The 14478-nt window shown below is 42.8% G+C and overlaps 1 protein-coding gene across 3 annotated transcripts in view; it reads right to left on the reverse strand.

Annotated features, from left to right (window-relative positions):
• The window catches only part of PTGR1 (prostaglandin reductase 1), a 38004-nt gene that overhangs the window by 11988 nt on the left and 11538 nt on the right, over window positions 1–14478 (reverse strand). For 2 of the 3 annotated variants that reach the window (XM_021716283.1, XM_008065561.1), the window contains exons 5-8: window positions 11375–11492; window positions 8216–8371; window positions 4806–4914; window positions 2814–2932 (exon numbers count right to left, since the gene is read on the reverse strand). In XM_021716283.1, the coding sequence (XP_021571958.1) occupies window positions 2814–2932; window positions 4806–4914; window positions 8216–8371; window positions 11375–11492 (502 nt within the window). Of the gene's footprint in view, window positions 1–2806; window positions 2933–4805; window positions 4915–8215; window positions 8372–11374; window positions 11493–14478 lie in introns of all 3 variants that reach the window. The other variant, XM_021716284.1, reaches the window with a different exon arrangement.

Below are 14478 nucleotides of genomic sequence, written 5' to 3' on the forward strand. Positions count from 1 at the left end.
CTTTATGCCAAGTTTCTTTCAATATGTGTTTAACATTTATTTGGGAGTGTAGGAAGGAAAGATTCATGTTACTGAGGAAAGTTTTTCATCTCTCTTACTACAAAACATAGGCTACCAAGTAAGGCTAGTTTACATTTTCAAATATTTTAAAGGGTCTTATATAGAGATCTGTTACGTAATACCTATTTTTCCCTAATGTAGTCCAGTGAAAAGTTTAGCACCCTTCATGGATTTATGGACAAGATTAATTGCTTGAAGTCACTCAATTAGAATGTAGGGAAGCTGAGATTTGAACTCTTGACTTGAAAGCTTTAACTTAATCTTATTCTTGAAGAAGCAAAGAATATGGATAGGGTAGAAAGTCAGAATCCAGTTTAAAAGTTAACAATAGAGAATGAAGGCCAGGTGTGGCGGTTTATGTTTGTAATCCCAGCACTTTGGGAGGCTGAGACAGGAGAATTGTTTGAGCCCAGGAATTTGAGACCAGCCTGGGCAACATAGCAAGATCTTGTGTCTACAAAAAATCAAAAAGCTAAGGCAACACCCTCAGGTGCCCTCCCACTGTGAGAGCTTTTCAGTCCTCAATAAATCTTTCTGAAAAAAAAAAAGTTAGCCAGACATGGTGGCTGTGGTGAGCCATGATCATTCTACTTCTCCCCAGTTTGGGTGACAGAGTGAGAACCCCCAACTAAAAAAAATACATATATATATGAATATATATGAATACTATTATGGACTAAATTGTAGCCCCTCCACAAATTTATGTTTAAGTCCTAATTCCTAGTACCTCAGAATGTAATTATATTTAGAGATAGAGCCTTTAATTATGGTAAAATAAGGTCATATGGGTGGACCCTAATCCAATTTGACTAAATATTTGGAGGGCTGGGGATACATCCAAAGGCACTTGTAGCAAAGATTTGAAGGAGGTGAGAGAATTAAGTAAGCACTTACAGAAGGGTGGGGTAGAGGTGGAGGGGACTTGACTGAGTAAACAATGGCATGAATACTACAGAAATAAAGTCAGAGGATTCAGGACCAGATTATAAGCACTTTGGCTTACTCTAAGTGAAATGGGGAGCTTTGCAGGAATTGGAGCATAATAATAAAATGATTTGATTTATGCTTTAAAACAGAGTCCCCAAACCCCAAGCCATGGACCGTAGTGGTCTACAGCCTGTTAGGAACTGGGTCGCACAGCAGGAAGTGAGTGGTGGGCATGTGAGCAAAGCTTCTTCTGTATTTATAACTGCTCCCCATAACTCGAATAACCTCCTGAGCTCTTCCTCCTGTCAGATCAGCAGTGAAAAGCCTGCTTCCATTTCCAACATCCTATCTTTGTGAAACAGGGTTTTCTGCAGTGACAGCAACCAAAGCGAGATTACGGAGTAGACTGGACATAAGTAACACACTTCAGGTTTCACTGTATCCCATCACCCCCAGATGGGACCATCTAGTTGCAGGAAAACAAGTTTAGGGCTCCCACTTATTCTGCATTATGGTGAGTTGTATAATTATTTCATTATATATTACAATGTCTGATAATATTAGAAATAAAGTACACAATAAATGTTATGCACTTGAATTATCCCAAAACCATTCCCCCCACCCCACCCAATCCATGGATCCATGGAAAAACTATCTTCCATGAAACCGGTTCCTGGTGCCAAAAAGGTCTGGGACTGTTGCTTTAAAAGATCACTCTGGCCATTGTGTTGGGAATTGTCTATAGGGGTGCAAAGTGAGAGGCCAGGTAGGGTCTACTGCAAATACCCAGGCTATATGGGATGGTAGCCTAGACCAAGGTGGTAGCAGAGGAGGTGGGAGAAGTGGTCAGATTCTGTATGTATTTTGAATGTTGAGCCACTAGAATCTTCTTATAGATTAAACATGGGTACGAGAGAAAGAAAAAAATCAAGGATGACACCAAGGTTTTTGAACTGAGAAACTAGGATAGAATTGCCATAATAGAGACGGTGGAGTCTGAACAGGAAGCAGGTTTGGCAGGAAAGATCAAAACATTTACTTTTCATGTTAGGTCAGAGATGTATATCAGGCATGCAGGTGTAGCTGTTGAGCAGCTGGATATACCAGTCCAGAGTTCAGAGGAGAAATCCAGGCTGGAGATAAAAATTTGGGAGCTGTCAGCATGCTGATAGAATTTGAAGCCACAAACCTATCGATAAGGGATACATAGAGTATGGGTAGAGAAGGAAAGAGGCCCAATGATCATGCCCTGGAGCACTCTATTGTTAATTTGGAGAAAAGAAGAGAAGCTAGCAGAAGAGTCTGAAAAAGACCAATCAGTGAGGAAAACCAAGAGCTAAGGGAAGTCATGGGAAGAAAGTATGTCAAGGAGAGTAACCACTTTGTCAAATATTTCCCACAGCCAAGTGATACTAAGAATCAATCACTGGATTTTACAATGTGAGGGACACCTGTGACCTTGACAAAAGCCATTTTGGTAGAATGGCAACAGTGCAAAAGCAAGATATGTGGGTTTAAGGAAGAACGGAAAGAGAGGAACTGCAGACAGTGAATATAGACAGCACTTCCAGGTGTTTCGTTATAAAAGGGAGAGGAGTGAAACCAGCCTATATTTGCAGTGGAAATGAGTCGCTTTGTTTTGTTTTTCTTTTCAAGACAGGAAAAGTAATAATGTTTGTATTCTAAGGGCCATGACCCAACAGAGAGGTAGAAATGGATGATGCAGCAGAGAGAACTTGGAAGCATTGGTAGAACGACAGTGTAGAGAAGCAAAAGGGAATGGGAGCTGGTATACTGTTGGAGGGGGTGGCCCTGGAGCCCCTTACCTCTGAGACCCATTTCAGCAAGTCCTTAAGCGCTTGTTGGCGGGCATCTCCTTGCCAGCGGTTGACGAGGAACCCTTCCATGCGGAGTTGCTGATAGATAATAATCTCTGGGGGAGGGCCTGTGAAGAGAACCGTACACTTGGATGACAGGATCCAGAGAGGTGGCCGTGGTGAAAGCACAAGTAGTACAGGTCACCATCACTGTTCTGCCACCTCTCCTTCCATTTCCTCCACTCCTTTCTGATCCACAGGACTCCTAAATAATCAACAAGCACACTGTGGTAGGCAGAATAATGGCCCCAAAGATGTCCACATCTGAAATGAATGTGAATATGCTACCTTATGTGGCGGAAATAATTACTTGCTTCTGAGTTATCCTAATGGTGGAGTATGTTAGATTTTCTGGGAATCAGCTGCAGGGCAGAATCCCATCTAACTAAAATGGAAAGGACAAGGCCAGCAGACACCTCAAAGACCTAGCTGAGCAGCTGAACTTCCAAAAACTAATTGCTAAAAAGACTAGATCAAGTTACTGTATCCAAAATAAAAAATATCTGGCTATACATAATTGGAACATGATGCTTAGCTCAATTGTCAGGCAGATGATATCCCATGATTCCAGCTTAGCATCAATTAGAAAAACCTAGGGGGAAGAAAGTCCCTGATAATAAGATTGCCAAGTGAGTCTAGTGTCTTTGATTTTTCACAGACCAACAGGGAATCTACAAGATGTTCTTCCTTAGATACGTCCTTTCTAGCCCACGTGTTTCATTGCAGTTGTGGTGCTTGTTATCTAGTGGGACAGTAAGGTTTCATTCCCATTAGTCAAGCCCATCATGGACTAAATAACCAATTGACTTATGGTTGCCTAGTTTCTGATTATAGACTGAAAGGTTCCCTTTTTTTTCTTTGGACCATGAGTAAATCTGTACTCTTTCTAACAGCACAGAATCATTGCAGCAGAAAAGGACTCTGCATGAAGAGTTCAGAAGACTGTTCTTTGTTGAGTCTGTTGCTAACCTCCCAGCCATTCATCTCTCTACCTGTAAAATGAGAGACCTGTACAGGATCTCTCGCAGGATGGGGATTTAATGAGTATGGTTCTCTGGGTGATAGTGCTTTTATACCTCTGTGAGTGTGGAGGTGGGAGGGGCAGTTTTGGCATAAGAGAGGAGAGAAGTAGGGGGAGGAAGGCATGGCAAGGCACCAGAGGAACAAAACAAAGATAGTCAAGGAACGAAGAAGTGCATACTTCTCTCACTTTTAGCGGTGATTTTCCACTGATGAAGCCAAGGTACCCTGCTGCTCTAGGAAGCACTACCCAAGACTTTTGAGGAACACAACAGCCTGCCCCTCCCTTGACCCATATCAAGTCTCCCTCTATCCACTCCCACACCTCCAGCAATATCTCTACTATCCTGAAGAACCCTAATATTCTATGAGCCAGACCAAAGTGTTTTGTTTCTAAATCAAATCATGACTGTCTTTCTACAACTTTGCAGAAAATAATAGGCAAAAACCCAAAAATTTTTAGCAATTATTTCTTCCATATTTTGGGATCCTGCTACTTACTTACATCAGTACAAGCTGATTAGCACAAAATACATGAAACTATATATATATTTTTTCGTCAGGGTCTCACTCTGTTGCCCAGACAGGATTGCAGTAGCACAGTAGCCTCAGACTCCTGGGCTCAGATGATCCTTCCACCTTAGCCTCCCGAGTAGCTGGGACTACAGGTGCATGCCACCACACCTAGCTATTTTTAAAATTTTTGTAGAGATGAGGTCTTGCTATGTTACCTAGGCTGGTCTCAAACTCCTGGGCTCACGCAATCCACCCACCTGTTTCCCAAAGTGCTCGGATTACAGGCATGAGCCACTGCACCTGGCCTCTTTCTAATATGTTGATAGTTACTGGCCTATACCACATCATGAATCTTCTCCTTGTCCAGTCTTCCTACATCTGTGATCATGTGCATATGCTTGTTACCTGGGGGAAGTGGACCAGTACTGTTATATGTAGAGATGGCACCACATATAGCGATTCTTCCAAATTTCTTCATCTGGGGGATAACAATGTTTGAAAACTCTCCGCCTACCTAAACAGGAAAACAAAAACAAAAACAAAACCTTGAGAATCATGAGGTCACAATCATTATTTCACAATACTTGTTTTGGCAGCAAGAAACTGACTGAATGAGCAAAATAGAGCTGAAAGTTACAGTTAGAAAGACAATAGAAACAGGCATTTCTACTTGGCTCTAAGAACATGCCTTTTATAACTTATACATTTTACTTTACTATAGATTGAGTTTCTCTAATCAGTCCAATGATCTTATTGCCCCATAATTTAAAGGCATGGAAAAATACTCAAAAGGTATATGAAGAATAAAGTTGGAGGACTCACACTTTCTGACAGCAAAACTCACTACAAAGCTAAATTAATCAAGACAGTGTGAGAATAGAAATACAGATGAATGGAACTAAATTGAGAGTTTAAAAATACTTGTGACCAACTGGTTTTCCACACAAGTGCCAGACAATTAAATAGGAGGAAAACAGGCTGGACATAGTGGCTCACACCTGTAATCTCAGCACTTCGGGAGGTTGAGATAGGAGGATTGCTTAAGCCCAGGAGTTCAAGACCAGCCTGGGCAACGTAGCAAGACTTTGTCTTTACAAAAAAATTTAAAAATAAATTGGACATACCTGTAGTCTCGCTACTCCGGAGGCTGAGACAGGAGGATTGCCTGAGACCAGGAGGTTGAGTCTGCAGTGAGCCATGATTGTGCCACTGCACTCTAGCCTGGGCTATAGAGACCAGGACTCAAAAAAAAAAAAAGGAGGGAGGGAGGATTGTCTTTTCAACAAATGGTATAGAACAACCGGATATTCACATGAAAAGAATAAAATTAAACCATACACAAAAATTAACTTAAAAATATATCAACAGACCTGAATGTAAGAGCTAAAACCATAAAAGTCTTACAAGATAGCAGAGTAATCTTCATAGGCCTGAGTATGACACAGCTTTCTGAGACATGACACCAAAAGCTCAAGCAACTAAAGAAAAAGCAATAAATTGGGCTTCATCAAACTTTAAAACTTTTGTGCTTCAAAGGCTGCCATCAAGAAAGTGAAAGACAGCTCACAAAATAGGAGAAAATATTTGTAAGCCACATACAGTTGATCCTCATTACTAGTCGACTCCATATTTGAGAATTGCACTATTTGCTAAAATTTGTAACCTCAAAGTTAATACTCACAGAGCTTTCCCTGAGCACTTGCAGACAGGCAGAGTAATGAAAAAGATGCAGCCATTTCCAGCTAAGGCAGAACAAGGTCATGCTGTCTTCTTGTTTCAACTCTTACACAGAAATGAGCAGGAGATAGAGGCAGTAGGGGGCAGTGTGGTATCATTTAAGAAGCTCTGGCAGCCGGGTGCAGTGGTTCACACCTGTAATCCCAGCACTCTGGGAGGCTAAAGCAAGAGGAATGCCTGAGCCCAAGTCTTTGAGATAAGCCTGGGCAACATGACGCGACCTCGTCTCTAAAATAAATTAAAAAATTACTGGGTGTGGTGTTACATGCCTGTAGTGCCAGCTACTTGGAAGGCTATGGTGGAAGTATGACATGAGCCCAGCAGGTCAGGGCTGTTGGTGGCTGTGAGTGTGCCACTGCACTCCAGCCTAGGTGAGAGTGAGACTCTGACTCAAAAAAAAAAAAAAAGAAACTCCGGGGATTGGATGGGATATGAATCTCAACTCTTGGGGTATTAGCTGGTGGGACAGCTATGGGGAAGTTACTTAACACTCCTGAACCTCTTTTTCTCTTTTGTAAAATAAATAAAATAGGCTGAGCATGGTGGCTCAGACATGTAATCCCAGCACTTTGGAAGGTCGGGGCGAGAGTATAGCCTGGGCCCAAGGGGTTCGAGACCAGCCTGCGCAACTTGGCAAGACCTTGTCTACAATAAATCAAAAAAATTAGCTGGGCATGGTGGGGTACTCCTGGAGTTCCAGCTACTTGGAAGGGTGATGTGGAAGTATCGCCCTGAGCCCAGGCTCAAGCCTGTAATCCCAGCACTTTGAAAGGCTGAGGCAAGAGGATTGTCTGAACTCAGGGGTTTGAGACCAGCCTGGGCAACTTGGTGAGACCTTATCTCTACAATAAATCAAAAAAGTAGCCAAGCGTGGTGGTGCGTGCCTGTAGTTTCAGCTACTTGGAAGGTGAGGTGGAAGGATCACCTGAGGCCAGCAGGTCGAGGTTGTGGTGGCCATGAGTGTGCCACTACACTCCAGCCTGGGTTATAGAGTAAGACTATAACTCAAAAAAAAAAGAACTCTTACAGCATCACAAATAGCCCAAATGAAAAATGCACAAAGAATTTGAACAGGCATGTCTCCAAAGAAGATATACAATGGCCAATAAAATACATGAAAAGATCCTCAGTATCATTAGCCTTAGGGATTTTGCCAGTCAAAATCACAATGAAATATCACTTCAAACCCACTAGGAGGACGACAATGAAAAAGACAGATAAAAACAAGTGTTGGTGAGGATATGGAGAAATCAGAGCCCTTATACATTGCTGGTGGGAATGTAAAGTAGTACAGCCACTTTGCAAAACAGTTTGGCAGCTCCTCAAAATGTTAAAAATCAAGTTACCATATGATCCAGCAATTCTGCTCATAGGTGTATACCCAAGAGAAATGAAAACATGTCCACGCAAAAACTTGTACATGAATGTTCACAGTAACATTATACATAATAACCAAAAAGTATAAACAACATAAATGCCCATCAACTGATAAATGGATAAATAAAATGTGGAATGTCTATACAATGGAATATTATTTAGATATACAAAGAATGAAGTACTCATAAATGCTACAACATGGATGAACCTTGAAAACATTTTGCTAAATGAGAGAAGCCAGTCACAAAATCCACTTGGCAAGGGGTGGGGAATGGAGCATGACTGCTAGTGAGTAGTGTTTCTTTCTGAGGTGGTGAAAATATTTTAAAACAGTGGTGATGGTTGTACAATTGTGTGAATACACTAAAATTAAAAACCTTTGAATTCTACACTTTGCTGGGCACGGTGGCCTGTAACCCCAGCACTTTGGGAGGACAAAGTGAGAGGATCACTTGAGGCCAGGAGTTTGAGACCAGCCTGAGCAGTATAGCAAGATCTCATCTCTACCAAAAAAGAAATTAACAAAAATAATTCTACACTTTAAATGAGTGAACTATATGGTGTATGAGTTATAGCTCAATAAAGCTAATTCTTTTAAAAAGGCATATATACTTTCCATGAATTACAGATGTTAACTCTAGAAATATACTTCTTTATATAGTACTTTATCAAATTATATATTAAGTCCAGTTTGTACTTACATTATCAAAATAACAATCATAACCATCAGGAGAGGCTTTCTTCAAAGTTTCTTTCAAAGACTCTACTGTCTTATAGTTAAAGACAACATCAAATCCAAGTTTTTTAAGGTAGGCAACTTTTTCATCAGCTCCCACTGCTCCAACAACTTTGCAGCCCTAAGGTAGGGAGAAAAATGGAAATCATCAATAAGCCACAAGCATGAACCAGCACTATTTTCTTACTATAGTGTGGCTGGTTCCCCAAGAACACCCTATCAGGTGCTGAGTCACATATATGAGGAATGCCATAATGGGCCTACAGTCCCCATATGTGGAATTAGTCCCCAAGTCAGCCTACAACTCAACTTCAGCTTGCTTTTGACCACACAGCAGATCCCTGCTATGTTTACTTGGTTTGCAGTTCATTTCAACCTGCTGTTTTCACAACCTATTCATTTCACTTCCTGGTTCTTTACTTGTAGGCTCTTGAGACTATTATTCTGTCTTAGCTCTGTGTCTCCCATGTCATCGACAGTCCTCCTGGTAACCACCTCCTTATCCTTTGATTTGGTCCTTTGATTAGATGTTGCCTAATTACAGAGAAACTGAGGGGCATTCTGAAAAGCACTTTCAGGATGACACTAGAGATTATATTCGTTCACAGAAACTAGCTCTTTAGAAAGCTCTCTTAGACCCTCAATGTATTGCAAAGACCAGAATATGTGCCATTGTGCATTTTAAATTGGGGAAAGACTGCAACTGGGTTTATACATGTATCTCTATACAAACAGTGATGACATACACTTTTTCCATTTCTTCATGATTTAAGAAAAAACTATTTTGTAAGAGCTCCATCCTTGGTCCTCGTCCTTTTTTTTTGAGTTGGAGTCTCACTCTGTCGCCCAGACTGGAGTGCAGTGGCCGCTCCCAGTCACCACAGCCTCGCCTGCTGGGCTCCGGCGATCCTTCCGCCTCAGCCTTCCTAGTAGCCGGAACTACAGGCATGCGCTACCACGCCCGGCTGATTTTTTGATTTATTGTAGAGATGAGGTCTCGCTGCCCAGGCGGGTCTCGAACCCACGGGCTCAGGCAATCCACTCACCTCAGCCTCCCAAAGGCGCGGGATTACAGGCTGAGCCACCGAGCCCGGTGGTCCTTGTCCTTTCTAGCCTATACACTCTCATCGGATGATCTCATTTACTCTTATGACCTCACTGCCTTCTTCATGCTGATGACTCCCTTGTCTATTAATTCCAGCCCATACCTCTCTCCTGAGTTCCAAATCAGGAGCTCCAACAACCTATAACATGTATTCATTTGGATAGCTTGTAGGTCTCTCATAATCAGTATGTCTGAAAAGGAATGTACTTGTTTCCTTGCTTCTTACTTGTTCCTTTTCTATTGTTTATTGTGTTGAATGATACTATTTAGTTATCCAAATTTGAAAAACGTGGTTCAAAGGAGACGCTTTCCTTTGTCTTACTAGTCACATCCAATCACTAGGTTTTATTCTTTAAAAAAAAAAACAAAACTGAGGTGGAGTAGGCAAGGGGGACAAGGAAGTGAGGGCAGAGTGGGCCCTGGGCTTGGCTGGGCCAGACCGGGCTGTCCAGGATGCAGGGAGAGGGCTCCGGTAGTGGGGAGGCAGAGCTCGTGGCCAGCAAGCTAAGGAGTGGGAGGATCCGGTGAGGCTGAGGGATCAGTCCCAGCCTCCAGATGAGCAGGGCTGGCGTGGAGGTCGGAGTGGGAAAAACCAAAGAAGCCGGAAGCTGAGCTGGGGGTCTGGAGGAGGATTAACAATAAATAGGGATAAGAAAAGAGGAGAGTGAATGAACGGGAAAGGGCAGCGAAGGGGGTCTGGTGAGGCTGAGGCTGAGTTAGAAAGCTCGGGAGAAAAAAAATATATATATATCCTGATAAGCTGGCTCTGAGTTACAATCGCTACTCTCAGAGCGTCAAATTTTCATCTGAATTATTGTAAGAGATTCCTAAGTGAAGTTCTTGTCTCCAGTATTGTGTCCCTATGAACTATTCTCCTACCAAGGCCTAAGTGATGTTTCTGAAATGCAGAACTCATCATGTTACTCTTTTAAGGATTGAGTACAAACTCTTTAGCATAGCAGCCTCCAGTGGATTTTCTCCAGGGAAGAGCTGATATATTATTTACTTTCATTTGTTAATCTTACCCAAGTCTAGCTAAATTTCAGAACAAAAAGAAAACTTTAAACCAAACCCACCTATGAATATAGATGCAAAAAGTCTATTTAAAATATCATCAAATAAGTTCCAAAGGCATACATTCATAATATGCCATTTGTAAGTAAAGTTTATTCTAGGCGTAGGATAGAATGGTTCAACATTGGAAAACTAATGTAATTCATCAAGTGCAATGTTAACCTGATAAATGCTGCAATGGCATTTATTAAAACTCAAAATCTATTCCCTGTCATTTCTGCAACCTCTGTGGTAGCCTCATATTTGTAGTCCAAACTCCCATTAGCAATGGAGACCAGCCTGAACCCTTGGCCCGGTCCTCATCTATTTCTCACCTAACTTGTCCCCTGGGAATTAGGTCCAGAATCCTGCATCCCAGCCCCTGGCAAAGGATCAGCCAAGCCAAGTCACCTTGGAACATTCCCACTATGTCATAACAAATCCTGACTGTCTGAGATGCCTGCTGTTCTATACACTAACAGTCAGACTGGATCCCTACCCAAATCACAGCCACCATTTCCCTGGTCTGTGTACCACCCAGGAGTTAGTTCCCAAGCATGACCCCAGTGACCTAGGCTGAATGTCATTTCTTTCTAGTGCAACAGCCTTTGCACTAGAAAGGCTGGGTCATGTGGGCGATGACTCTGGGTTGGCTGGGGACAATCATGACAAAAGGAGATTAAGCTGTAACAAGAGGATGTTCAGTAAAAAAAGTATGGAAATAGTTAATGCTTTAAAACTCGTTACTCTAGATGGAGGCCATTCCTGACTTGATACCTACAATGCTATCATATAACCATGTTCAGCTTTCCCCATTCGCTCTACACTCTTTTCCTCATTCTTCAATCTGTCACTTCTAAATAAAATCTACTAGATTATTAACTCCTTGAGGGCAAGGATGCACCAATGCACATATTTATTCAATGATCTTAAATAAAACGTTTGTTACTGGAGGAAGACACTTACCTTGAGCTTTGCTATCTGCCCTACAACAGAGCCCACTGCCCCTGCTGCCGCATTAACCATCACTGTTTCTCCACCTTTCACACCACAGATGTCAAGTAGGCCAAAGTAAGCAGTTAGGCTAAGGGAAGAAAATTAAGGATATATGAATATATTTGTTTCTTCCCCCACAATTCATTTATATATACCTCAAAGGCCTTCCTAGCAGCCCAGTGCCATGAGTCCAGGTAAAAGACAAAAAATATAGGAAATAAATATCACCAATCACTACTGATTTACTTCCTCCTTCTCTATTCCCAATCAGAATAAAGATGGTGTGACCTAGGGAAGGAAAGGAGAGCTGGCTGAAAAGGGACCATACATTATTCATTCCCAGGTCAAATCTCAAGGGCAATAGAAGACATTGCCCTCTCATTAAACTTTGGGGGTCTAAGAATAGAGAGCTTCTGCCTCATTTCCACATAAGTCCTAGGGAGATGATGAGCTTCATGGGAAAATCTCCCAAGTTACCATGGTGCCACAGTCACAGAGCAGACAGTGCTATGAGATGTCTAGGCATGAGAAGGTCAGAGAGACTATGGTGGTATGGAAGAACTTCTGGGATTTTCCCATATCCCCCTAAGTGAGGTGTCAAAGTGAGTTAGTTCACAGGACAAGAACTACTGAGAGAGGAGATAGCTAGAAAAAAGCTAAGCAGACAGGGCAGGTACCCTGTAACATAGTAGCAAACTTCCTGTAGGCCTCTGGGACTGATATACTTGTGTTGGTAAACAGGCTCCCTATAAGCTCAGATGGCTAGGGCAAGAAAACACTCACTGCCCAGATTGGAAAGCAAACCCATCAACTCACTGCTAAGTGCTGACCAATCAGTTTACTACTAGGACCCTACCTCTGGCTGATTGGTTCTTAGTATTGACCAATCGGCACAGCTAGTGCCAACCAATCAGTTTACAGCTAGTGCCAACCAATCAGTTTACAGCTAGTGCTACCTAATTGGCTCGGTCTTAAGGTTACATAAGCACCAGGTTTTAACTCCAAATCAGCAACCCCTTTGGGCATTCTCCCACTGTGGGAGCTTTTCTATGCTCTCAATAAATCTTGCTTTTGTTCACCTTCCAGCAGTCGGTGTCCCACAGCAGTTGGTATCCCTCATTCCTTCTGGGTAAGACAAGAACCCAGACCTGAAGAACTGCAGATCACTGAAGCCAAAGAGCCCAGTACCCAAGCCTGACTTGCCAACTGACAGAACTGGCTGAACCAAGACAGCTGCCAGCAGAAAGTGAGATTCTGAAGCTGAGACACTTCCGGGGGCTGGCTTGCCAGCCCATTAGAGCTAACACTTCTGGGGCTCGGCTTGCCAATCCATCAAGCTAACACTCTTGGAGCACAGTCTGACCTGATGAAAAATCCGCACCACTACTGGGCCTACTGAGATGTAATACAGGCAGTACTCATGGGGATTGGGTGAAAATACTACATCTCAGTGGGCTGCTAGCTTGGGAGGTATTGTAGTTGAAGACTCAATGGGAAAGTTACACAGATCAAGAAGTTGTAGCCAGGCACTGGAATACCATAAATTGTGGCTCATGCCTGTAATCCCAGCACTATGGGAGGCAGAAATGAGAGGACTGACTGAGCTCAGGGGTTCGAGACCAGCCTAAGCAACATGACGTGACCTCATCTCTACAATAAATCAAAAAATTAGCTGGGCGTGGTGGTACATGCCTGTGGTTCCAGCTACTTGGAGGGTTGAGGCAGAAGGATCACCTGAGCCCAGCAGGTTGAGGCTACGGTGACCATAAGCATGCCATTGCACTCCAACGAGAAAGTGAGGCTCAGATTTTAAAAAATAAATAAAAAGAAAATAAAAGAAAGAAAAAGAAGTCGTCCCCTTTCTATTGATACTGAACTTATATTAGCCTCTGGAACTTTGCATCAACCCTAGAGAGTAGAAAAAGGAAAGCCTGAGTTTTAAAAGTGAAACTCAATTGGCCGGGCTCAGTGGCTCAGCCTGTAATCCCAGCACTTTGGGAGCCCGAGGGTTCAAGACCAGTCTGGGCAACCTGACGAGACCTCATCTCTACAATAAAATAAAAAATAGCCGGGCACGGAAGTAGGCGTCTGCAGTTCCAGCTATGCAGAAGGCTGAGGTGAAAGGATCGCTGGAGCACAGAAGGTCGACGCTGGGGTGGCTGTGAACGTGCATGCCACTGCACTCCAACCTGGGCGAAGGAGTGAGACTTCAACTCAAAAAAAAAAATCACTGAATTTAACAGGTTTCTTTTACTCTACCAGCCAAAATGAGAGCTTGAGATAAAAATAAGGTTCATTAACTGGTCACATTAGCAGTTACTAATGCAGGTGCTGGACACTGCTAGAGGTGGGAGGGAAGGAGGGGAGGGCACATGACAACAGACTGGGTACCTGGTCTACTCTCCGGGAGAGAGGGCCAGCGATAGAAGCCCAAACTTCACCTGCATGCTACCTACTGAGTAATGAATCCCCACTTGTACCTCACAACTCTAAAATAAAATTTTTAAAAATGAAGTTCAGTAGTGGAAAACTGTAACCTCTATTTTGCATTCCTGAGTCTGAGCAATAAAATCCATACCTATAATAATGGTGCTTGTTAAGCCACTTGCAAAATTTCAGACAAATGGTACATAAAGTTATTTCTGTATAAAACAGAAACTATGTGTTTGCATAACTTTAGTTTACTCAGCCTCTGACTACATTTGAGGCCGATGAGAGGTAGGCACTGGAGGGAAGACAGTGACAGGCACAGGCAGCACTTTTTCTGAGCATCTAAGTAACTAATATTTCCTTAACATAGTGTTTTTCAAAAGATGGATACAACACCACCTGCCTCAGAATCACCTCGAGTGTTTGTTAAAACTTTAGATTCTCAGCCGGTGGCTCAGCCTGTAATCCCGCGCCTTTGGGAGGCTGAAGTGAGTGGATTGCCTGAGCCCGTGGGTTCGAGACCCGCCTGGGCAGGGAGACCTCATCTCTACAATAAATCAAAAAATCAGCCGGGCGTGGTAGCGCATGCCTGTAATTCCGGCTACTTGGAAGGCTGAGGCAGAAGGATCGCCAGAGCCCAGCAG

Source organism: Carlito syrichta, unplaced genomic scaffold (assembly GCF_000164805.1).
Source record: "Carlito syrichta isolate Samal-C Ts95f unplaced genomic scaffold, Tarsius_syrichta-2.0.1 Scaffold308663, whole genome shotgun sequence".
NCBI classification, from domain to species: Eukaryota; Metazoa; Chordata; class Mammalia; order Primates; family Tarsiidae; genus Carlito; species Carlito syrichta.